The following is a 22,935-nucleotide window of genomic DNA, read 5'->3' as shown; positions in this document are numbered from 1 at the left end:
CTGCCCTTTGCTGCTGTGTGTTCCCCTGTAGCCCTGAAGGTGATCCTTGTTTGCTTTGAACGCCAACTGGACAGCCAGTGGTACTGGCTGAGCCTGCAAGTCAAAGAGATGGCGCTGCGCAAGGTGGGAGGGCTGGCCCTGTGGGATTTCCTCGACTTTATCGTGCGAACACGGATCCCTATCTTTGTGCTCCTTCGGCCCTTCATCCAGTGCAAGGTAACAGTTGCTTTGGCTCCTGGTGTCTCACTCCTGATGGCAAGCTAGCCCTTATTCCCCAGCTGAGAACACAGGAACAGCACTGCTGGAAGAACTCCATGTAGTGAGTGAGTGGCTTTTCAGAAGTTAGCAGGCCTAAGAACCCTTTGAAGTGAAATCACAGAGCTTTTCCCTAGCCAAAACTATAGGGTATGCCAGTCATCCAGGAGCTCTGATCCATGGAGTACAGCTAGTCTTAGTTCCTTTGGAGGGGAAAGTGCATGTGGACTTAATTCTAGAATGAAGACATTCAGGGCACTTGGAAGGAGTGTGGATGTGCTGAACCTCGGAGGGTGTTGGCAGAAATCTTGTAGTAATCTCTCTTCTGCACAGAGCTGGGCAATACTGCTAACAGCCAGGAAGGACCAGTCCCCTTTCCATTTCTTGGATGAAGATTCTTACAGAAATTTTGTGGATGAACAGGCAGCTGCTAGGCTAAGGCATCTGGGGTTTGAGTTAATCACAGCTCCTTGCCAGTTACCAGGTAGACTAGCACATGGTACTCTATTTAGCCTAGCTTGTCTCTCAGACAGACTAAATCATCATGGTGGAAGAAAGTGTCTCATGACAGGATTGTGAGCTTAGCATAAGGGAGCCCTCCATGCAGCCTGTGCCGCAGAGGTTTTGATCTCTGTTCAGTCAAATGTAAGATTTCCTCTGACAGACAGGTGGAAGCCTCACAGATGGAGTGAAAACCTCTTGCCTACAAAGCCTGCTGGCTGCAGGCACATGCTAACCTGGAGACTAGTCCCAATTCCCTGGGCACCATCTCCCTGCAATGCTAACACATCCCACTTTTGCAGCTGCTGGCCCAGCCAGCTGAGAACCACGAGGAGCTGAGTGCCCGGCAGCACATCTCGGACCAGCTGGAGCGGCGCTTCATCCCGCGCCCGCTCTGCAAGAGCTCCCTCATCGCCGAGTTCAACAACGAGCTCAAGATCCTCAAGGAGGCCGTGCACAGCGGGTCTGGTAAGGAAAGCAGGGACAGCTCAGGGCCATCAGCCCGGGCTGGAACAACTTCCTGCAGCTGCTTGCCCCTGCAGGAAGTTGTGAGGCAGACCTGGCCTCTGCCTAAAATGGGAATGGGGCAATCTGCACACACCCTGCCAGCCTGCCCCTGGAGCTTATGCTCAGCCTTGCCTCTGAAAGTCCAGGTTAGTTGTGAAATGCACCTACTTTTACACCAAGTCTGAGTTCCCATTCCAGTCTCAGCTGGCTTGTGCAGCCCCTCCACGCCACTGTAAAGCCAAAGCTCCTTGTGCAGAAAGCTCTGGCTGTTCAGCAGTAGCAGATCTTCCTTCTCCTTCCTCCTGGTTTCTTTGATTTTTCTGTACTGTGATATCCAGATCAGCATCCCTGAGCTGATGGGGCACTGCAGAATTCTCTCCTGCAGAAGGGGAGACTTTTCTCCAGTGACAGCCACCCCTGTTGCCACGAGATGGCAGCCACTGCTCACAGATGGCAAGCAGTTTATGTGTTTTGTAAACAAACTGAAAAGGAAATGCTTCAGTCTTTTTTTCCTTGGCAATATTTTGCCTTGTTTCTGAATGTTTCTAAGCTGACCTGTAAAATGCAGGTTGTGAAAATCAGACTGCCTAAGTAAAACATAGATTTTGGAAAGGTGAGGTGAGCAAGGCAGCTGCTTATGTTTTATCACCTCTGCCACCCCTGTCACAGTATCACAGAATCATCAAGGTTGGAAAAGACCTCTGAGACCATCGAGTTCAGACTTTGCCTGACCACCACCTTGTCAACTAGACCATGGCACCAAGTCCAGTAATTTCCTGAACACCTCCAGGGGTGGTGACTCCACCACCGCCCATACTAATGCTTAGAAACCCTTTCCATGAAGAAATTCCTCCTGGCGTGGCCTGAGGCCGTTTCCTCTAGTCCTGTGGCTCCACCCTCCTGTCAGGAATTTGTAGAGGGTGAGAAGGTCCCCCTGCCCCACTAGTCCAGGCAGAAAGAGGTGCCCACTATGACAGGAACTCTTGGCTTGCTGTTGCTCTCCGGTGCCACCAGTGACCTGGGTTTGGTTTTCCCCCTCTTGTGCAGCTTACCAAGGGAAGACATCTGTCAGCACAGTGGGCACCTCCACGTCTGCCTACCGCCTGAGCCTGGCCACCATGTCCCGCTCCAACACGGGCACGGGCACGGTGTGGGAGCAGGAGAGCGAGCCCTCCCAGCAGGCCTCGCAGGACACGCTCAGCCGCACCGACGAGGAGGATGAAGAAAGTATGTGGCCACAAACCAAGCCCCCAACGCTGAAGATGTTTTCTTCATGCCCAGAGGCTGTCTGGGAGGGGAGCACAGTTGGCCCTGTGTCCCAGTGTGAATAAAAGGCCCACAGGAGCATGAGGTTGAGCAGGTGGTACATGGTGTTGAAGTCTGGGTTGTAAAATACTTCTTCGCTGCCTTCTGAGCTGTGGCAGGGCCAAGGGGAGGATTTTAGTGCCTGATGTGCAATTGTCAGTGCTGACAAGTTATTGGGCAGCCAGGCCTCTCTTTGGCCATTGAGACAGTGGGCAAGGGCTGTGGCTCTGTACTTGGGATCCTGTTCCTGCAGGATCCCCAAAAGCATCAACAGAAGGAGTGAGGATGGGGGGCTCAAAAGAAAGGCCCATGCAGTTACAGTGGAATTGCCTTTTGGGAAAGAGCAGTTAGCCTGAAACTTTGCATGTTCAGCCTAACTTTATTCCACTAAACTTTGTACAATCCACCCAGAGCTGTACTAATTATAACATGGTTCAAATATTTACTCACTGTGGCAAAATGTGGTTTCAGCCTCAGATTAATTCTGAGCCACAGTGTGGAATGGTAAGTGCCATCTTCCTGTCTGAACTGTGGCATTATTCCCTCAGCTCTGCCTTGGATAAATACTGCTGTAAAATATTTCAGTACATCAGAATTGAAAAAAAGCTCAAAAAGAGGAGAGAAAATTACACAAACTCACCCCTTTGTTTTCTTTACTTGTAATTAACAAGTTGCTGTGGCAAAAAACCACAATAAAGTAATTTCTTTCTGGATACTTATAAAATTTGAAACAGCACTGAAAGTTTCAAGCAGTCCTGAATGCAATCCAGCTGTCTGCATAGATCTCTTGCAGTATGATGTATTTGAGTCAATTTATCCAAATTTTTGGTGGCATTTTAAAATGCATGTCCTGAAGGGTGTTGAAGGGTGTCAGTTCTGCATTTTGCTGTCAGGTATTTTGGCTTGTTTGTCACAGTGCTTTGCTAGATCATAGCAGCAGTTTATTTCACAGCAGGAAAACGTCCAGTTATAACCTTTTTGCTGGAAACACTGTATATTAACAAGCAATTTATTAATCACAGGAATTAATCCCTAGTGGAAGCTGAATTCTGCAAACATCTTTTCCTGAGAGCCATTTAAAGAATACATAAGCCCTGCCCCATGTTTGTCAGGTTCCTCATCCTGCAGAGGTTTATGAGTATGTCTTTCTGCACAGTGGCTGTCAAATCTAATAGAATATTGCAATTTGCAGGCTTGGGCTCTTGGTAAGTGAATGCTGGGTACACCTTTGGCATCCTTTTATCTCTTGACAGCTTTTGGGATGCAGGTGGGGTTTGGGTGGTTGTTTCCTCTCCTTTCCTGTTTTTTCTCTCTTTCTAGATGACTCCTTGAGCATGCCCAGTGTGGTAAGTGAACAAGAAACATACCTTATGGGTGCCATTGGGAGGAGGCGCTTCTCCAGCCATCTCTCCAGCATGTCTGCACCTCAGGCTGAGGTGGGCATGCTACCCAGCCAAAGGTAAAAACATGGGCTTTTCACCTTTCCCATTTTAATAACAACAGCAGAAATGGCCCAGGTACATCACAGAGGTGGGATGGTGGAATTGGTGCCAGCATAGTGATACTAAATTTATTCATCCTGGAATAGTGTTGGACCAAGGGTTGGAAATAATGATTTTCCAGGGTGATCTGTGTTGTGTAGGGTCCATAAGAACAAGCTGTCACCCCCAGCAACCTTCCCCTTAAACAGTCTCAGAAACACTCTACATTATTATTTTTCTCTGCTGCCACTGAATAGCAAAAGGAAATGTGGTTTTGGGGTATCCCTTGAACCAGGAGGCCATACCCAGTTTGTGCAGGGAAGTGGGGAGCAATCTTGAGAAGCTGGGAAAGAGGGACAGAGGCAGTTTGATTTACTTTGTTTTCTTCCATGTGTTCTTGTCCTTCCTAGAACAGTAACTAGCTCATCACAGAAATGAAATACTATGTTCAAAGATGGGATTTAATGCTGTTTTAAATCTGAAATACTTGTTGATACAAATAACTTTGAATGCCTTACTCCTGGCTGACATGGAATACTGAGAAAGAGCCTGTTGGGAAATGTACATGTTTAGAAGATGTGGAGAGAGGTTTTGCATTTAAACATGATTTTTTTTTTCCTAAATAAGCAGTGTTTATTGATTTTATTTGTGGGTGACATAGTTATCCAAGGATATTTGACAATGGACGTATTAATTTATGTTATTTCCTTTGAACCTTTAAAAATATATTCTACATTATGTCTTCACCACCCCTGGAAAATCAAACAACTTTGTTCCCTTCCCATTCTTGCTTGGAGTTAAAGAAATAACTTTGATAGATGAAGGAAAATTAACAGTTGTGGTACCTACCAGCAGAGACAGGAGAAGTGATTCACAAGAGAGAAATTACACAGATTTTATCTGGAGGTTTTCACAAAAGGACTTACAGGAACTCATTTGACTCTTGAACACAGTTGATTCAGTCCCCTTGTTCCTTGAAAAATTAATATGCAAGACTGCATTTCCCTCAACCTTTCACTACCATCTTCAATGCATAAACTTCATAAGAGTCACAGCTGACTGAGAGCTTTGTGCTATCCCAAATCATGGTGATGCTGAGAAAAAAAGACTTTAATTACCACAGAGCTTCACTCTCTACTTTTTAAGTGTATGGTATAGCAGGAGAATCACTTTTCATTTGGGTAGGAGAGGGACCAGCTCAGAAAGCATAATCATAGTCCTCAGCATCCTGCCCTTTGAGTTATGGATGTCTCTGGGCTTTCAGGCTGCCTCACAAATGTAAGCTAATTAATGCTAAGTAATATTATTACTGCTTTCCTGCTGGTAACCCAGCAGACTACTTTCCTTCCTTCCTTCCTTCCTTTCTTTCTTTCTTTCTCTTTCTTTCATGTTTTTCCTATGGCCTGAGCAGGCTGCTCCTGCCTGATGGCTGCATTGGAATTGTGTCCCTTTGCCAAGACCCTTGCCAGCTTTTTATTTACAGTTTCATGGCACTGTGAGACCTCGTTTCCTGGATGTTTATCCTTAGAGTTGCACCAACAGGAGAGTGGTCTGTAGCTCATGGGAGATAGATCAGCCCTCCCTCAAGGAAGATGTGGCTCATGGCGAAGGGAAAAAAAGCTTTCTCTGAAGGTGAAAGTAAATAGAACTGAAATAAACCAAAATTGCTGCAGGAAAATAGCTTTGAAAGCAGTTCCCTGCCTAATTTCCTTCAGAAACGCATCCTGTTGAACCTCTCAGCTCCCCAAATCTCAGCAGAGATGTGGAAGGCTTCACGCAGTGTGAACTCTCTCTAAAGACTGCTGCTGTTATCAGATGTTCTTTCAGCTCCTCTGAGTCATATTTGTGCCATTGAGCGTGTGAGACCAATTAATGTTACCCTCCTCTTTTTACTCTTTTTATTCCGTTGATATTTTTTTTTCCCTTGAAAACAGAGACAAGCGCATGCTTTTTGCATTTTCTTTCCCTAAATTCTTAATCTCCCTGCCCCTCCTGCAGTGAACCTAATGTCCTCGATGACTCCCCGAGCCTGGCCACTGAGGGCAGCCTCTCTAGGTACAGTGTGAACACTACCTGTCTGTCAGTGTGTGTGCTGGGAAACGAGCTGTTTCCAACCTCCTGTCTCTTCCCCTCACCTTTTGTCACTCTCTCCATCTCTGTCTCTTGTGGCTCATCAATATTCAGGCCTGCAAGTCAAAGGTGTAGCAGCCCACCTTCAGTTTTCAGCTTTGATTGCCAATAACTTTGAGAAGGCTAAGGAGAAGGGGAAAGAAAAAGCTCTGGTGAATGAAGCAGCAGGCTGGCCTTGGGCTTTTCCCCTTGTTTAACAATTAATTGCTTGGAAGGCATGAGAAAGATGATCCACGAGGCATTAGCTGTATCCTGTTAGAAGCATTAGTCTGGAGGCTTATGTAGAATGGAGACATCTGTTTTTTCATTCATCTCACAATGCTGTCACCACAAAAGACTTCATATCAATCTGAGTTTTTTACCATTCACTGATAAAACTAATTATGGTAAGTCCTGTGGAATATAGTGTTTTGTGGGTGCTTTACAATATTCTCATTAATTTTGCAAAGCATTTTCAATTCTCAAATGACACCTTAGAAATCTTGCAGGTGGACACCATAAATACAGATCTGAAATGGCTCTGTTAGTGCTGGAGTTCAGGTCTAGCTGTTCCTCATTACCCACAGACAGGGAAGCAAACACAAACGGGTCAGGAGTGAACTTAGAAGGGAAGGCTGCACCTTTAACACCCAGATCTGTCATGTTAATCATTCTCCCTGCCTCTCAACCCATCCTCTTGAGGCTGGAGAGCTGTTGTAGTCCCAAGAGCATCTCTGTTTCCTCCCAGGAGAGCACGGCCCCGTACACTGAGGGTAACTTGCTGTTTCATTCCTGCACCAGTGGAAGCTGTGGATATGTTGAGAGGCGTTTGTGTGAATGCTTTCTGTTCCATTAGCTTGGGTTTCCATGTTGGTAGTGGCTTTTTGGGATGGGGACAGGCTGCTGTGTTTGTTTGTTCACTCTCCTGAGCTGACCAAAGGAGAGTTTATCACCAGTGCTGTCACCACAATGAGCTCATTCCATGCAACATGGTGTCCAGTGTGTGTGAGCCCTGCTCTGGCAGACTGGTCTGTGATGGGTTAGGAAAAGACATCAGCTTCTTGGCAGAGGCAGGAGTGCTGTTACCTGCTTTTTTGACAAAGTAAGATGGACTGCATGGCCTGCTGAGCTAAAGAGGTGAAGAGAAATCATTCAGTCAAAGAACTTCTGTTCTGTCCCTTTAGCAGCACTAAAAGCTCACTGCAGGGGAAGGTCTGTACCTGAGCTAAGGCCATAATGACCTGATACTTGGTTACATCAGTGCTGGTTTTGAAATGTTTTGATCTTGTTAAGTAGGGGGTAGCCACTCCTAATTACAGTGGTGAGGCTGAGTTCTATGAGACACCTAAGTCAATAAATGTGTTCAAACACAATAATTTATTCTGAACCCTGAAATGTAATCAGCTCCTACTAATTCCTGTCACAAAAATTTTCTCTAGGGACCAGGACACAATCCTCCATCCTGCTCTGTGGTACAGAGATCTAAAGCAAATTGGTGAGCAGATGCACTTGGGAGTCAGTTCTGCTGAGGCTTATTATCCTTTTCAAGGAGCAGGCACTAATGTCTCAAGGACAGGCACCAGGGCTGCAAAGCTTTAAGGAGGAAAGAAGACACTGCAAATAAGTCTGAAAAGACTTGGTTGGATCTCTGTGAGGAGGAAAAGATGTTCCAGCTGCAGCAGGCAGCGTGGGCCCTCATGGCAATGGCAGCCAGGCTGAAGGGGAAGAGGGGCTGCAGGACCCTGGAGCAGCAGGGAGGGCTCGCCCAGGGTGGCAAATAACAGGCAGCAGAAACTCTGCAGCTGCAGCAGCCACGGAGTGTCCTGGCAGGCAGGGGGTGTGGGTTAGAGTGCAGTGAAAAAAGCCTGAGGTGTCAGCAGCAGGGTTCCTCCACAGCAGCTGCGTATGCACCCTCTGGGAAGGTGGTCCTGGTCTGTTTCCCTGAGGCACCCAACAGATGGCAAGGGTCCTTTCCTGTGAGGCAGGGTGCCACTAAGGTCCCAGCTCAATGGCTGCTCTCATGAGCAAACGCTCAGCAGGGTAGGAGGAACTGGACAGGGCAGGGCCCTGGTGGCAGCAGTGAATTCCCTGCCCAGGCAGCAGCTCCACTGTCCTCCTCCCAAGCCCAGAGAGCCAGGAGCTGCCAGCCCCTCTTCCCCAGCCCAATTCTCATCCTATCTCTGCCCCTCCAACAGAAACCCCTCAGTCAGGAGAGTGGCCAGCTGCACCCTTCCCATGGAGGGTCTCTTCCCTTCTCTTGTCTCTCCTAAGTATCAGTTGTTATGGTTTCTTAGCGACAGATGGGACAAAATTCCATGAGAGAAAGAAACAAAAGGAAAAATCCTAAACCCCAACAGACCCAAAGCAGAGCAGGACACCTTCATGTTCTGGTCCACCAAACCTTCTAAGGACAATCAGTAACTTCTGCCAAAGTGAAGAATGAGCTGCTCAGAAGACAAAGCTTTGTAAGCCTGTCCAAAGCCATCCTCCCTGACCATGTCCCTAGGTTTGTCTTCTTCCTCCACTCCTGCACGGTCAGTGATTAGCCTTCATTCTCTTGGTGGTTCTGACAAACTCCAGGCAGATCCAAGGGAAGTATCTAGAGAAAATAATGTTGTTTTCCTTTAGATTAATGCAAGCCAAAGACAAAATGGATTGCAATACTGAATCTTGAACACTGTGTGTACCAGCTATAGCTGGAAGTTGCTTAGACAGGACATGTTACTCAGTGGATTCCAGTCTGGCTTAAAAAAAAGCAGCTGCCTGAGTTAAAACAAGTCTGTCATAACTCTTAGTGACTACTGTAGTCATAAGTCTCTCAGCTGAAGTGTTTTGTGACTGCTGAATGCCAGTGTTTGGAGGAAAACAGTGCTTTGATAAAAATGAGGGGAGGCTGGTATTTTTATATTAAGTAGGTTGAATGGTCAGTTGGATGTCAGTATGAGATGGTCATAACATAGCTGAGTATGTTTTATTGCTAAAGTTTCTTCTACTGCAGGTTTTCAGATATTTTGTGCCAGTATATTAAAAACCAACAAGCTGTTTGTTTGTTTATCTATCTATCTATCTATCTATCTATCTATCTATCTATCTATCTATATCTATTTTTTGTTTACTTGTCTCTTTTGTTTGTTAGTCACAAAAAGACTTGAGGCTGCAAGTGTTGAGTGTGGGGGCCTTGTTCACATAACTCATGCATCCATTATGTGAATGGATCCTTTGTCACTTTGCGTTTGGTTTTTGTTTGTTGACTTAAATTGAAATTAAAAACAGATGACAAAATTGTGATGAGGCCACGGAGTCTTGTTTGGGAAGGAAAAAAATAGCTGTTACAACATTGTCCTTGAATAAAGGAAAAGCAAACAAGAAGGCTTTTGAGCTAGGAAGCTGATGTTCCTGCCTTCTCTGATGTGGCAAAGGATGCAGAGAAGTGAGTGCTGCTCAGTGGGATGCATCAATCAATGACTGAAAACTGAAACCTGCAGTTATTTATATTTGGATGCTACCTGTGCGTGGCCAAGTCCTGAATACCATGACTCCACCTCCCACCCTTTCCCAAGCCCTGGAAGCCACAACCCAACAGACATGTCCCCTCCCATCCTTCAAAGATAGTGCTGCTCTTTGAAGTGACTGTGCCATTAGTGGTTGGTCGATCTCTTGTTTATTTATTTACTTTAGTCCCAATTGCCAGGACACCTACTAGTAATGCAGCGTGCTTCTGTGCTTGGCCTAATGCTGTCACCATCTGACAGGGTGGCAAGTGTGCAGAGCGAGCCAGGACAGCAGAACCTCCTCCTGCAGCAGCCCCTGGGGCGGAAGAGAGGCCTGAGGCAGGTGAGGACACAGGCAGTACTGAACAAACCTTCTCTCCTGCTCTGGGATTTGGGCTGGCTTTTCTTGTATGGGGCTGTTTGGACATGATGTGGGGATGGGATGTGTCACTTCTACCTAATTTTTGCTGTACTGGGCAGTCCCTTGACTTAGCAGGGACCATAGCACAAATGGTAGGTGTGAAGCCAGGCAAATCCCTGAGAGAGGAGGTGCCCTTTGTTTTCAACTCCTCAGTCTTGTCCTCTGCAGGCTTTTTTCTTATTACTGTTATTAAATTATGGTCACACCACCTGCCCTGCACTGCATTCAGTGTTGAAACTGAAAAGGCACAAAGCCCAGAAGTTGATATGAAGGAAATGGAAATATGACTGCCATGATATGAATTGATAGGAAGCCATGGAGGCTTTAAAACACATATCTGCTAAAAGCAGAGTGAGGGGACCTGAGAGGTACAGACAGTGATGTTCTCTGGGAGGAGAAGCTGTGCAGTATGTGCCCACACATCAGCCTGACTCTCTGTTCCAATGCTCAGCTCCGACGGCCGCTGCTCTCACGTCAGAAGACTCAGACGGAGCCTCGGAGCCGTCACGGAGCTCGACTTTCAACCACCAGACGGAGCATCCAGCCAAAGCCTAAACCCTGTGGTAGGGCACTGCTGCATTTCCAGAACCAGCTCTCCACACTGGAAAGTTAAAAACTATGTGGTTTGAGCCTAAAGGAATAGAAGGTTGTTTGTAGCTTATATTAAAGTGAAGTTCTAGAAGCTTTATACTTTTTCCTAGTACATGGATATCCAATCAGAAATCCACCCCCTCAAAACACTTTGATGGTTTCTCCAGAGGTTTTCAAGGTCAAACAGGACATGGACAATGAATGATCTTGTTTCCAAGACTTATGGAGAATTTAGGGGATGGGTTTCCTCTAGTCAGGATGCCTCATCCAAAACCTCCAGATGTGCAAGTTTGGAAGATGCTATTGAGAGTAGTAGAAAGGAGGACATGGCCCATCATAAGCTTAGCAGTACAGAGCTCTAAGGACTGTATATGGAAATGAATGTAGGACTGTTCCAGTCTGTGCTGTATGTTTCCAGCAGGCAGCACTGCCAAGCAGAGCAGGTGGCTGTATTCTGTACCATCTGAAGTGAGCAGTGAGCTTTGGAGGAAACATCTGGCAGAGCAAAGGTTACTTGTGAACTTGCTGGGTTTCAGCAGGAGTGCGCTGTGGCAACACCACTGCTGGAGCTATTTGAAATATAAAAGTTAACAAAACATAATTAAAAGCAGGAATGAGAATATCAGTTTTACTGTTGAGTTTTTAGTCTAGCTGTCTGTTATTCCTGGCTAGTGGACTGAGTCTGCAGGAATGAGGAGTTTTCTGTTGCACTTTATTTGCTTAGATTTTCAGCAAAACCTTGGGCGATTCTCCTTCCTTTTTGCATGCCAGTTTTTCTTTTATATTTGAGGGCATCACATGGGAATTCAACTCAGTGTATTCTTATGGAATGGGAAGATGTTATAGGTGGTATTTTTCTCACCAAGCCATGACAAGGATAGGTGTGCTGGCTAGACTTCAGGAGATCCCAGAGTCTTGCTGTGGCTGCAGTGGAAACCCAGGAGAAAAGACTTTTAGATTAGACGCCGATTAGACAGCTTATATAAAGATGGAAGGAACCACAAATCCTGTCTTAGTTGTAAAGCCCCCGTGGATTCTTCCTCTTCTTTTCTTGTGTATTTCTTCCCAAATTTTAATGCTGAGTTTCCTGGGCTTTGCACCCTGCAGCGGAGCAGAAGCGCTCGGTGACGTTCACGGAGGCGCAGCCTGAGGCACCCCCGGCGGCCGCCGCGGAGCCGCCGGCACAGCAGCTGGGCTGCGGCCGCGACAGCCCCCAGGCCACCGGCCAGCAGGAGTCCCTCGGCAAACCTGGGCTGACTGCCTCGCCTGCCATCGTCGTGGCTGATCTTCACAGCCAGGTAACATCGCTGCTGTGTCTGTAGCCTGTGTCCCTTCACAGCCAGGTAACATCACTGCTGTGTCTGTAGCCTGTGTCCCTTCACAGCCAGGTAACATCACTGCTGTGTTTCTAGCCTGTGTCCCTTCACAGCCAGGTAACATCACTGCTGTGTCTGTAGCCTGTGTCCCTTCACAGCCAGGTAACATCACTGCTGTGTCTGTAGCCTGTGTCCCTTCACAGCCAGGTAACATCACTGCTGTGTCTGTAGCCTGTGTCCCTTCAGGGCCAGGTAACATCACTGTGTGTCTGTAGCCTGTGTCCCTTCACAGCCAGGTAACATCACTGCTGTGTCTGTAGCCTGTGTCCCTTCAGGGCCAGGTAATGACACTGCTGTGTCTGTAGCCTGTGTCCCTTCAGGGCCAGGTAACATCACTGCTGTGTCTGTAGCCTGTGTCCCTTCACAGCCAGGTAATGACACTGCTGTGTCTGTAGCCTGTGTCCCTTCAGGGCCAGGTAACATCACTGCTGTGTCTGTAGCCTGTGTCCCTCCACTTCCAGGCTCTGGGAAGTGCCGGATGCATTACAGCACTGTGATGAAAGCTGGCACGAGGGTAAAGACAGCAAACTCTCCTTCAGGCTGTTTGCTGTCAAGCCCCTGCTTCTGTAAAGCCATTCCTTTCCAGGTCAATGTAACAATTCTTAATTTGAAAATACATTTTCTGCATCTTCCCTTTCCATCTTCCCATCACATCCAGTGTCCTCGTGGACCCAGTCACCAGGGCAAGCTGTCCTCAACAGGTTTTCACAGCTTGTTCCCTGAGAGATGCCCCCTTAAGGAGGGAATCCATCAAAGCCCCAGCACTGTTCAGGCGTCACAGTGGAAAAGAAATTGCTTGTCCAACATTTTCCTGTGTTGGCCCCCTATGAGCATTGTGCAGGGACAATCTCAGTCATCCCTTCAACACCTCAGTGACATTGAAATCACTTTTGTACGTCCAAATATCCAGTGTCTTTTGAGGTTATGTCCTTTGCCATGCACAAACGAATGATCTCTGTCTTCAGAATCACAGAATGAATCACAGAATGGTTTGGACTCATTCCACCCCCTTCCACTAGACCAGGTTGCTCCAAGCATGTCCAGCCAGGGCTTGAACACTTCCAGGGATGGGGCAGCCACAGTTTCTCTGGGAAACCTTTTCCAGTGCCTCACTATCCTCAGTATAAAGGATTTTTTCCTAATATCTAATGTAAACCTACTCTCCATTTGAAACCCATGCTAAAAAAGATTAAATGAGGAAGTGTTAATGACTCAAATCAGAGAACCCTTCTGATCTTTGATGTAAATTTGATTCACCAGCAAAAATATATTGTTAGGTATATTTTTAAGGGATTTATAATCTGCAAGTGCCTGGTTCTTTATGGTAAGATGTATATCTGAATGAGAAAATACTTTATAGACCTTTCCTTTTGTCCCCCCTCTCCCTCCTGCCTTCTCTGAGCCTGACCACCAGCTGTCCTCAACTGCAGAGCGAGGCACTCTCTGCTGAGGAGGAGAAGGACAAAGAGGAGGGCTTGGAATCGCGGCCAGCCACAGCCCAGAGCACCCCACCCCCGCAGCTCTCGGACAGCGAGGACTTCGCGGGGCTGGAGACCACCAGCCTGCTGCAGCACGGCGACACCGTCCTGCACATCAGCGAGGACAACGGCATGGAGAACCCTCTGCTGGCCACGCACTTCAGCTTCACGCACGTGGAGCTCGGCGAGACCGACGTTGATCTCGATGAATCTCATGTGTAACTCTTGGGGAAGTACAGCAGTGGGAGGAGGAAGGAGTGTTTACCTTAGAGCTCGCTGCTAAACAGTAACTCATGAAACAAGAGCACTTTATTATCCAGGAGCAGGAAACAGCTATCAGCCGGCTGCTATAGACTGGCAAATTTCTATTTGTGAGATCTCTTTTCAGTTCAGGGCAGGACCACAGGAGCCAAGAACTGGTTCAGAATTCTCAGGATAGGGGTGTGCAGGCAAACGTGGTCCATGGAGCCCTGGTCTGGCAACATGCACAGAGATCAGCAGCCTCGCTGGGTAATGGGCTGTTGGACTGTGTGAGACAGAGACGTCTCTTCTGAGACTGTGCCTCAGAGTTATTTTTGTAGTGTTTTTGAGAGGAGGGCTACCACAGCAGCTGAATCCAAGGCTCCTACACCTTGAAAACAGTGACAGAAAGAACCAATGTAATGCTTGATTTTCTCAAGCCTGGGACCATTGTTTCTAACATGCAGAGCAACAGTAAGCACCACAAAGCAATTAGATTTTTTTTTTGGCACTGCAGACTTCAGTTGAGTTTACTTTTGTCTGTTAGTTCCATTCCACTCTGTAAAATATTGCCCTTGTGCTACGAAAATATTTGCTCTGCAGAACTAAATACAGTATATAGTGTAAGCAGGAATGCATGTGCTGTCCACAGACACAGATGGGCAGGGGCTGAGTGGTCTGCAGGTGGTATAAATAACCCACACTGTCCTGCTTTAATCTACTCAGCTGTTCACCTCCAGAGTTTAAAAAAATACTCCAAGAAACTGCATCTGCAATGCTTGGATCTTCTGGCCCCAAGCAACTGCTCCCCTGATGCTGTTGGATGTACGTAGAGGGATTTAAAGTAAATATTTATAGATGGTATTTTCATGTTACTATATATATATAAAAATATATATGTACATTGTAAACAAAAGATGGATATTGCAGGGCAGAAACTTGATGAAAGAATCTATTTTTGGCATGCTAAGATTGTATTTTAAAAGGTTCCATTTTATGTATGTACCGTTCATGGCTGCAAGTATTAGATAAATGTGTGGAACATTTAGAGAAGGTGGAGATCCCTGGGGGGATCAGCTGAAGCTGAAGTCACAGCTGAGTTAAAGGGTTTTTCTGCAGCATCATGGAATTACACTGAAATGTGAATTTAGCCATTAGCTGCTGACAGGCAAACTGCAGAATAGCTGTGAAACAAACTATGAAATCATCAGCAATGCCCAAAGAGAGCCTTGGGAATCATACACTGCCTTTTCTGGCTCATGTTAGACTAAGTGGGGTTTAGAATCATGTCATTATTGTGCAGAGGAAAATGTTTTGGATCATCCTGAGAGTATCTAAAACATGTTCATTACCACTTTGGCTCCTGAGGGCCTCCAGTTTGGACACACACATCACAGACCAGCCTTACTAAGGAGGGAAATGGTATCCTTCTGCCATCTCCACAGAAAGGACTTGCAGCTCTCCTCCTGGGCTCTGCAATAGCTGCTGAAGTACTGCCCTACAGACAGCTGCCTTGCTGCTGCAGTGCAGCCCTCAGGTTTTTCCTGGGGCTCAGACCATGAACCACACACCTGGCAGCAGGTTTCAGCCCCTGCAGCCCATGGAGCCTTAGGCTGTGCTGCCTGGCATTTGCCAGATGCTCACCTTTGACAGGAGCTGTGCTCACCACTCTGGGCAGGGAACTCACTCACATTAAACCTCTGAAGAGAGCAAAAGCCATTTTTGTCCCAGGGGCTGAGCATGCTCTGCTACCACTGTTGGTGAGAGAAGGAGAATCTCAGCATGTCTTGGGAACAGCAGGGCTGGAAAAAACCAACTGTTTTTATAGTGCACCACCTCTATCCCCCACATATTTGGGGCTATATAATGTACAGGTGGTGCTCTAATGCAGCTCCAAAGGGTTCTTGGTCTTGGAAGAGAGGTGACAACGTCCCAGTGGATGTCCTGGATAACAAACTGTTTCCTCTGCTGATCAAAACATGCTGTACTGCTTTTATCTCCTTAGTGCACTGCAGCCTGTGCCAGCTACCTGTAGGATGCTGCTTTAGATTAGCTCCCAGCTCAGAGGTCACTCCAAGAATTGCTGAATTCCAGATGTTAAGTTTTATTATTAACACTGACGCACAAATGAGAAAAACCCCACAGCTTTGCTTTCAAGTCCCCAGGTAGGCTTGGACACCGGCAGTCTGGGGGGAGGAAAGCTTCAGACCTGAGCTGAGTAAATGGCTGGGACACAACACACACACAATTCATGGTGCACTTTATAGAGTGATCTTTTCTGCAGAAAAGGAGGAAGCATCCTCTTTAATGAAAAGTAGAGGCCTTCCCACAGTTCTCTACTCTAGAGATGACAAAATAACTGTGATTTACTGCATTTAATTCCATGTATATAACTTTCAAGTTTCTGCTGTCACAGGTGAATCCACAGTTGTAAGCCATAGCAAGGTCTAAAATGCCTCTTTTTAATGTCTGCCCTACTAGAAATCAATGCAACTTCTAAATGGTGTAATCTGTAGTTTAGTTTTATCCAGAGGGCTGGGCAGCTGGCTTTGGTTTTGTGGGATGATTGCTGAGCGATGGCACAGACAGGCCAGCCCGTCAGCCTGACCTCCCATGCGTTTTACTGTCGTACCAGTTGCATTTAATGCCGTCCTGCTGAGTGGCACACCAAGTGCTTTAGCTGGTTTGTGCTGTCCTCCAGTACCTCCGTACCACACGCGGTGTTGTCCGGGCTGTGCAGACACTCGATGCTGCTCTCCATAGTGCCAGCCGTGCTCAGCGATGTCCGGCCGTGCCTGTCTTGTCCACGTGTCAGTCGCTCCCGTTGCCTCAGCATTTTATGCAAACGTTGTCCCGAGGATTAAATACAAAGGAACGACGGCAAAGGACAGAGTTCTGTGTTTGAGCCTCTTGCGTAACACGGTCGGTGTCTGGCGCTCCCAGGGGTTTCCGTACGCGGTTTTCTTCCGGGATACCGACAGCGCTTGTTAATGTTTCCCCATCTGCTGCAGGCCCGGCGCGGGGCTAGAACTGTGCTGTGGGGGGGACAAAATACACCTGGCCGGGAACTTAAAATCACCTACAGCACGGTTATTACTACTATTGGTATTATTTCCGCCGGTGCGGGGCCCGGGGCTGACGCGGCCGTGAGGGCGGAGCGGCGGCCCCAAGATGGCGGGGGCACCGCCCCGGCCCTCCCCCCGCCCGGCCGGCCCGCCCCCCGTCCCGGCAGCAGCCGCGGCCGCAGCGATGGCGTCGGGGTGTCGGATCGGTCCCTCCATCCTCAACAGCGACCTGGCGGCGCTGGGCGCCGAGTGCAGCCGCATGCTAGACTGCGGGGCCGACTACCTGCACCTGGATGTAATGGACGGGTAACGCCGGGGACGGGCGGGAGCGGCCGGGCCGGGCCGGGCCGGGCCGGGGGCGCGGGGGGCGGGCGGAACGGCCCGCTCCTCCCGGCCGCACGGGGTAACCTGTGGGCGGGCGCGTCTCTCTCTTCGGCCCCAAGACACTTCGTCCCGAACATCACCTTCGGCCACCCCGTCGTGGAGAGCCTGCGCAAGCGGCTGGGCCAGGAGCCCTTCTTCGGTAAGGGCCGGGGGCTGCGGGGCGCTGCCCCTCCGGCGGCGGGAGCCGGCCCCGCTGCCCGCTCGCTCTCCTCTTCCAGACATGCACATGATGGTGGCCGCGCCAGAGCAGTGGGTGAAGCCCATGGCAGTGGCTGGTGCAAACCAGTACACCTTCCATCTAGAGGCGACGGACAATCCCGGGGCACTGATAAAGGACATTCGGGAGAATGGCATGAAGGTGAGGGGAGAACGCACTGAGCTCTGCTTAACTAACAGCTGCCTTGCTGGCAGGTTCTCTGCGGTGACCAGTGACAGGAGCTGGGGGAGCCTGCAGCTGTATCAGGGGAGGTTTGGGCTGGATAGCAGGAAAAGGTTCTTACCCCAGAGGGTGGTCGGGCACTGGACAGGCTCCCCAGGGAATGGTCACAGCCCCAAGGTTGCCAGAACTCCAGGAGTGGTTGGAGAAGGCTCTGAGTCACAGGGTGAGATTGGTGGGGTGTCTGTGCAGGGCCAGCAGTTGGCCTCGATGCGCCTTGTAGATCCCTTCCACCTCGAGGCATTTTGATTCCATGGTTTTATGGAAAACTCATTCTTGCCACTTCAGGTGTCTGGGATTGGCACATGCAGCCCAAACACACGCTGTGTGAAGTGTGTCTTCAGTTTTAGTGAAGAAAATCTGGAATTTTTAAATAAAGAAGCCTGTTCTTCCTGCCATTACACAGTTGTGTAATTACTTCCTAGGAATCTGTACTGAGCTCAGGCCAGTCTTGCCCTGACGTGCACTTGGATTTGGCTTCCCTTCCTGCAGGTTGGCTTGGCCATCAAGCCTGGCACTACGGTTGAACACTTGGCACCTTGGGCCAATCAGATAGACATGGCTTTGGTGATGACAGTAGAACCTGGGTTTGGAGGACAGAAATTTATGGAAGACATGATGCCAAAGGTAAACTTTGTTCCTCTTGAATTATTGAGCTAAAACCTAATTAACAGTAGTGGGTGGTGAAGTAGATAAACCTTGTCTAGATGTATGAGAAGCTGGTGGCAGCTCAGTGCTCAGCTTTTTATCTGTTTCCTTAGGTTCAGTGGCTCAGGACACAGTTTCCTTCCTTGGATATAGAAGTGGATGGAGGAGTGGGGCCTGACACCATCCATAAGTGTGCAGAGGTAAGGGGTTGCAGCAGAGCAGCACTCTCAGTCACTGTGCTGAGAGACTTATCACCTCCCAGAAAATAAAGCTTAGGAGAAATTTTTAGTTTCCAGAGGGAACTGTAAAATACATTTAATATCAAAATCTTTTCGAGGTCTAATTTTGTGCCTTTTTTTAAATAGTGGCTATCGAAGCCTCCCCTAAGCTAAAGAAGTTTGTTTATTTTATGTTGGTGTAAATAGGAGCAGTGTGATGAAGAAATTACGTATTTGGGGATTTCAGCTGTGTTTTCTGAACTTGATTTGGGGTTGCAGTTAGGGGGATGTCACCTGTGTCCCACCTGTTTGCACAGAATTCCCACCTGCAGTGTTCTGCAGGCAGGCAGGGCTGTGTTCCATGTGGCTGAGCAGTGTGTGCTGTCCCCCAGGCAGGTGCCAACATGATTGTGTCTGGCAGTGCCATCATGAAGAGCGCAGACCCCAGGTCTGTGATCAACCTGCTCAGGAACGTGTGCTCAGAGGCAGCCCAGAAGCGCAGTCTGGACCGATGAGACTCCCCAGCCGTGTTCCAGGAGCTCTGGCCGTGCAGGAGAGCCCTCTTCTCGTGCATGAGCAGGGGCTGGATGAACACCAACTACACAAACTTCTTGCTGCTGAACAGAGGAAGCATTCCTTCACTGCAACGAAGCAAGCAGCAGTGGGAAACGTCCTGGCTGTCTTTCAGGGTTGGAAATGCAATGGTTTGAACCTGTCTCTTGATTTTGTGGAGGCTAATTTTGTGGCACAACCTCTAATGCTGGCTGGATTGAACTACAGTCAGTTTGTTGCTTGCTAGAAGAGTGTAGCATCACCACAGGAATCTCTTGTGGAAGACTCTTTAATCAAACTGCCTTCTGCTGTCTGTATTTTGTCATTTGATCTGTGCATTCCTACAAAACTTTTTCCACTACTGCATTAAACACCCCTTCCTTGGCGTGTTAAGTTCTTGAAGCTGACTGTCATAAATAAGTGGGTTTAGGAGTAAGTTTAGGGAAAAGGCAGCTTAAGGGGGCTAAAAAAATCTCAGTGATGGTAGAAATGTTCCTGTCCTTTGCCTCTATTGTATTGAAAGCACTTGGCTTGTAGAAATCCAGCATCAGGTAAGTCAGTGCAGCATCTTTACCAGATCATGAAGTGGGGAATATCTCCTCACTTACCTTTCAAATAGCCAGCTAAGACAGCTGTGTGTGAAATTCCTGGAAGTGATGGAATTCCTCAGGGGAAAGTTGCTTTAATACTCTTCAGATAAGTAAAAAGCTTTTTCTTGCTGCACAGTCTCCTTGGTTTGTACCTGTGTCTGAGTAAATGATTCAGATGGTAACATTCAGAAAGGGTAGCTGCTGATGAGATATGTAGATTGAAATGGAGATGGGTCTGTAGAAGAGCTTGTGCAACCAACCAGTCATCAGTCCTTCAGTTGGTGTGTGCACAGGCCTGGCCTGTGGGGGCACATGAAAGGTGAGCTAGTGCACTAGAGGGAGGCTGAGCAGGCCAATTTTAGGCAGACCTGTCTCCCATGGCTCTAATTAGCATTGCTGGCTCTTAAATATTTCATGGTATTCCGTGTGGCATTTTTCCCTGTAGGTTGCAATGACAGAAGGTTGCAGTCTGCTGCCTTGGGGGGTCAGGCAGGAGGCTCAGCAGCTGCAGTTCCCACAGAACCAGAGTCAGTTCTGTTCTCTTTGCAGCACTGGGCAGATGTCACCTGGCAGCAAGGGGCACTTGGAGAGCAGCACGAGCTAGGGCCAGTTCAGGTACTCCAGACAAGTATCTCAAATTGCTGAACTGCCACATTTTTTCTGGGTGGTTAATTGTGGCTTAGGTGAACAGAAGTTGCTTCCTGTTTCCACTTCTAACCCCATTTGGGAACTAGCACAAGAAAGATGGAGTTGTGTGGACTTACTGTACTGAGAGATGTTTCAGAAGAGGTTTGCCAAAAGCAAGCTTGGCCATGAGGGCTGCTGGGTGTGTCAGAGCAGCTTATCCAAGCTTCTGGAAAGAGCCAGTGGAGTTCAGTGTGTGCATGGACAAACAGTCACGGCTCTGGTAGCTTAAATGCAGGCTGGACAGCCACCAGCTGAAATGAAAATGCTAGTTCAGGATGTGGAGTGGCTTTTCATGCTCTTGAAAGCAGTAGGACAACAGCTGTAGTACACTAACCTCCTGCAGTTGAGTGTAAGCTGGACTGAAAGGATAATCAAGATATTTCTGCTTTTTTCCTAATTAATTTGGAGGTGACATCCAAGTCGTGCTAGTTAATGGTCCCAGGCTTTGTGGAACCTTGTGGTATGTTCTCTCTTCATAGGTTGTAGCTGTTTTGTAATTGTTTTAAGGATGGTAAGTTTGTACTTGCACTGACTCTTGGGTCAGCAGTCCTGTGGGAGAGATGTTACACTCAAAGTAAAATGACTTAATTACTTCTGTCTGAATCCACTCCAGTGGGTTTGTGCAGGTGACTCCTGCTGCAACAGCTTTTACACACCTGAGGTTAAATCTGTTAGTGACCATATCCAGGAAATCACAGTGATGAATGATTCTTGTTCTTTAATGCTTAAGACTGTTCCAGTTTCTCACCTGTGTCCATTTACTGAAGGGATCTCTCTGGGGCCTGTTTAGGCCTGTCCTTGCCTTGAGTCCCAGGACTGGAACTGAGTGCTGACATGAAAGCCCAGTGAGCTGCTTGCAGGGTCTCCCCAGGGCTGAATAACGCCCAGGCCCAGGAGATGTTGCAATCCTCTGCTAATATTTCAGCAGTAAGGGAGAGCACAGCCTGTTCTATTGAGGCATGTGCTCTAGAGTGGTCCAGAGTGATCTGACAGCACAGGTCTGTCTGAACTGGAAAACAGGATGAAAACAACTTGGACAGAGTCAAGTGATGCTGGGCTTGCACAGGATGGTACAGCCCACAGCCCTGAGGGAGACAAAACACTGCAGGAGACACACAGAGCTCAGTTTTAATAGGGTTTAAAAATTCTTATTTGTACTTACATGCCATTAAGATCCTGGATGCAGAGATGAAGCATTTTAAACCCTCATAGCAGCAGGAAGCAGAGCATAAGTGGTGTTAAAAAAAGCCTCAACTGAACATGGTAAATAAAGCACATGGGAAATGGTTTTGTGCAGCTGCAGACACCTACTCTCATGTGGGGGGGGCCTTGCTGCATTAGGGTTTAAGTTGGTTTTTCACAGCCACTCTCTTAATACCTTCAGCCACAGCAGCAGGAGCAGCACTAACAGCCATTTTCACAGCTAACAGCCAAAGAGAGGTTGGGTTTGTCTGGGGTTTTATTTTCTGTTTAAAACTTTGAAAAGGCACGAAAACAAGCAGGGGATTCTGCACATTTTTTATGGCTTCAGGGATGAGCCTGGCCCTGAGGCTGCTCTCCCAGCAGGTACAGCTTCCTCGTGACACCAGCACTCATGCAGAACTGACCTGCCTGGAGCTGGGAGCCCAGCTGTGCCAGGCCCTGGGCTGCAGGCAGTGGAGCAGGCTACCAGTGCTGATTGCAGCTGCTTGGAGTAGAGGGACAAATGAAAGGACAGGGCTGGACCTGGAACCAAGCTGAGAGGCAGCTGCTGGAGAAAAGATTTCTGCACTGAGGGGGCTGGGGTAATGACCAAATAAACATTTTGCTTCTGTCTTGGGCCTGCTCTGCTTTTCCCTAACTTTTCCCTTTTTATTGCTGTCTCATGAAGCAAGATCAAGTGCCACTAGGGCTGGCAAGATCACTGAAGGGACACAGCTAACAGGGCTCCCCCTGCTCAGACTACTACCTGTCTCTGCAGTGGGCAAGGTACCAGCAGCTGCTTTATTTAGCCCACACCAGGCTGACCCTGCAGCAGACAATGGTTTGGCACTGCAGCTGGGGGCTGAACTGCAGTGCAGGGATCTCTGCAGGTCCCCAGGCTGCCCAGACTGGGATAACCCACTCCTCTGACACACTCCTTGGCCTCCTTTTAACACCCTTCTCTTTCCACCCTCCAGTAAAGCACACCCCTCCTGTGGCAGACTGGATTGTATTTCCCCTTCCTGGCAGCACTTTCAGGACAAGGAAGGCAGCTGGCCTGGCTGGCTTTTTGGTCTGTCCCCTCCCTCTGCCCCAGGGATCAGACAGCACAGGAATCCCATACCTTCCACCAAAGCTGGTCACATCAGGCTTCCTAAGGATAGAGAGGGGTGTGGAAAAGACCTGCAAAACACCTGAGACACTGACCTTTGAGAAAGTTCCTCCTGGAAGCAGGTGCACGTGCAGGGCATGAGGGGGGCAGCACACACCTCTGTGCTGAGGCACTGAGGGGCCCTTGGCCTCACAGCATCAGCACCACAGCAAAGCTGCAGTGGCTCTGCAGGCCAAGCAGAGCTCTATGCCAAGAGGAAGCATTGCTGCTACTCCTTCTCTTCTAAAAAGCCATCAAATTCAGACTA

General features: G+C 48.2%; 2 protein-coding genes across 2 annotated transcripts in view; both read left to right on the top strand.

Moving 5' to 3' along the window:
- The window catches only part of UNC80 (unc-80 homolog, NALCN channel complex subunit), a 102,554-nt gene extending 87,746 nt beyond the window's left edge, over positions 1–14,808 (top strand). Inside the window, exons 57-64 of the mRNA XM_059868306.1 lie at positions 32–216; positions 1,059–1,224; positions 2,311–2,490; positions 3,889–4,027; positions 9,911–9,992; positions 10,522–10,633; positions 11,769–11,959; positions 13,468–14,808. Coding sequence (XP_059724289.1) covers positions 32–216; positions 1,059–1,224; positions 2,311–2,490; positions 3,889–4,027; positions 9,911–9,992; positions 10,522–10,633; positions 11,769–11,959; positions 13,468–13,737 — 1,325 coding nt within the window. The 3' untranslated portion in view covers positions 13,738–14,808. The remainder of the gene's footprint in view (positions 1–31; positions 217–1,058; positions 1,225–2,310; positions 2,491–3,888; positions 4,028–9,910; positions 9,993–10,521; positions 10,634–11,768; positions 11,960–13,467) is intronic.
- A 2,157-nt stretch (positions 14,809–16,965) lies between these two features.
- RPE (ribulose-5-phosphate-3-epimerase) lies at positions 16,966–19,451 on the top strand. Its single transcript, XM_059868304.1, has 6 exons — positions 16,966–17,126; positions 17,264–17,343; positions 17,423–17,562; positions 18,133–18,267; positions 18,402–18,488; positions 18,899–19,451. The coding sequence occupies exons 1-6, from the start codon at positions 17,005–17,007 to the stop codon at positions 19,019–19,021; spliced, it is 687 nt and encodes a 228-aa protein (XP_059724287.1). The 5' UTR covers positions 16,966–17,004; the 3' UTR covers positions 19,022–19,451.
- The last annotated feature ends 3,484 nt before the right edge of the window (positions 19,452–22,935 follow it).

Source organism: Haemorhous mexicanus, chromosome 26 (assembly GCF_027477595.1).
Source record: "Haemorhous mexicanus isolate bHaeMex1 chromosome 26, bHaeMex1.pri, whole genome shotgun sequence".
Lineage (NCBI taxonomy): Eukaryota > Metazoa > Chordata > Aves > Passeriformes > Fringillidae > Haemorhous > Haemorhous mexicanus.
Note: the sequence above shows the minus strand (reverse complement) of the source record. Positions and strands in the feature narration are given on the sequence as shown.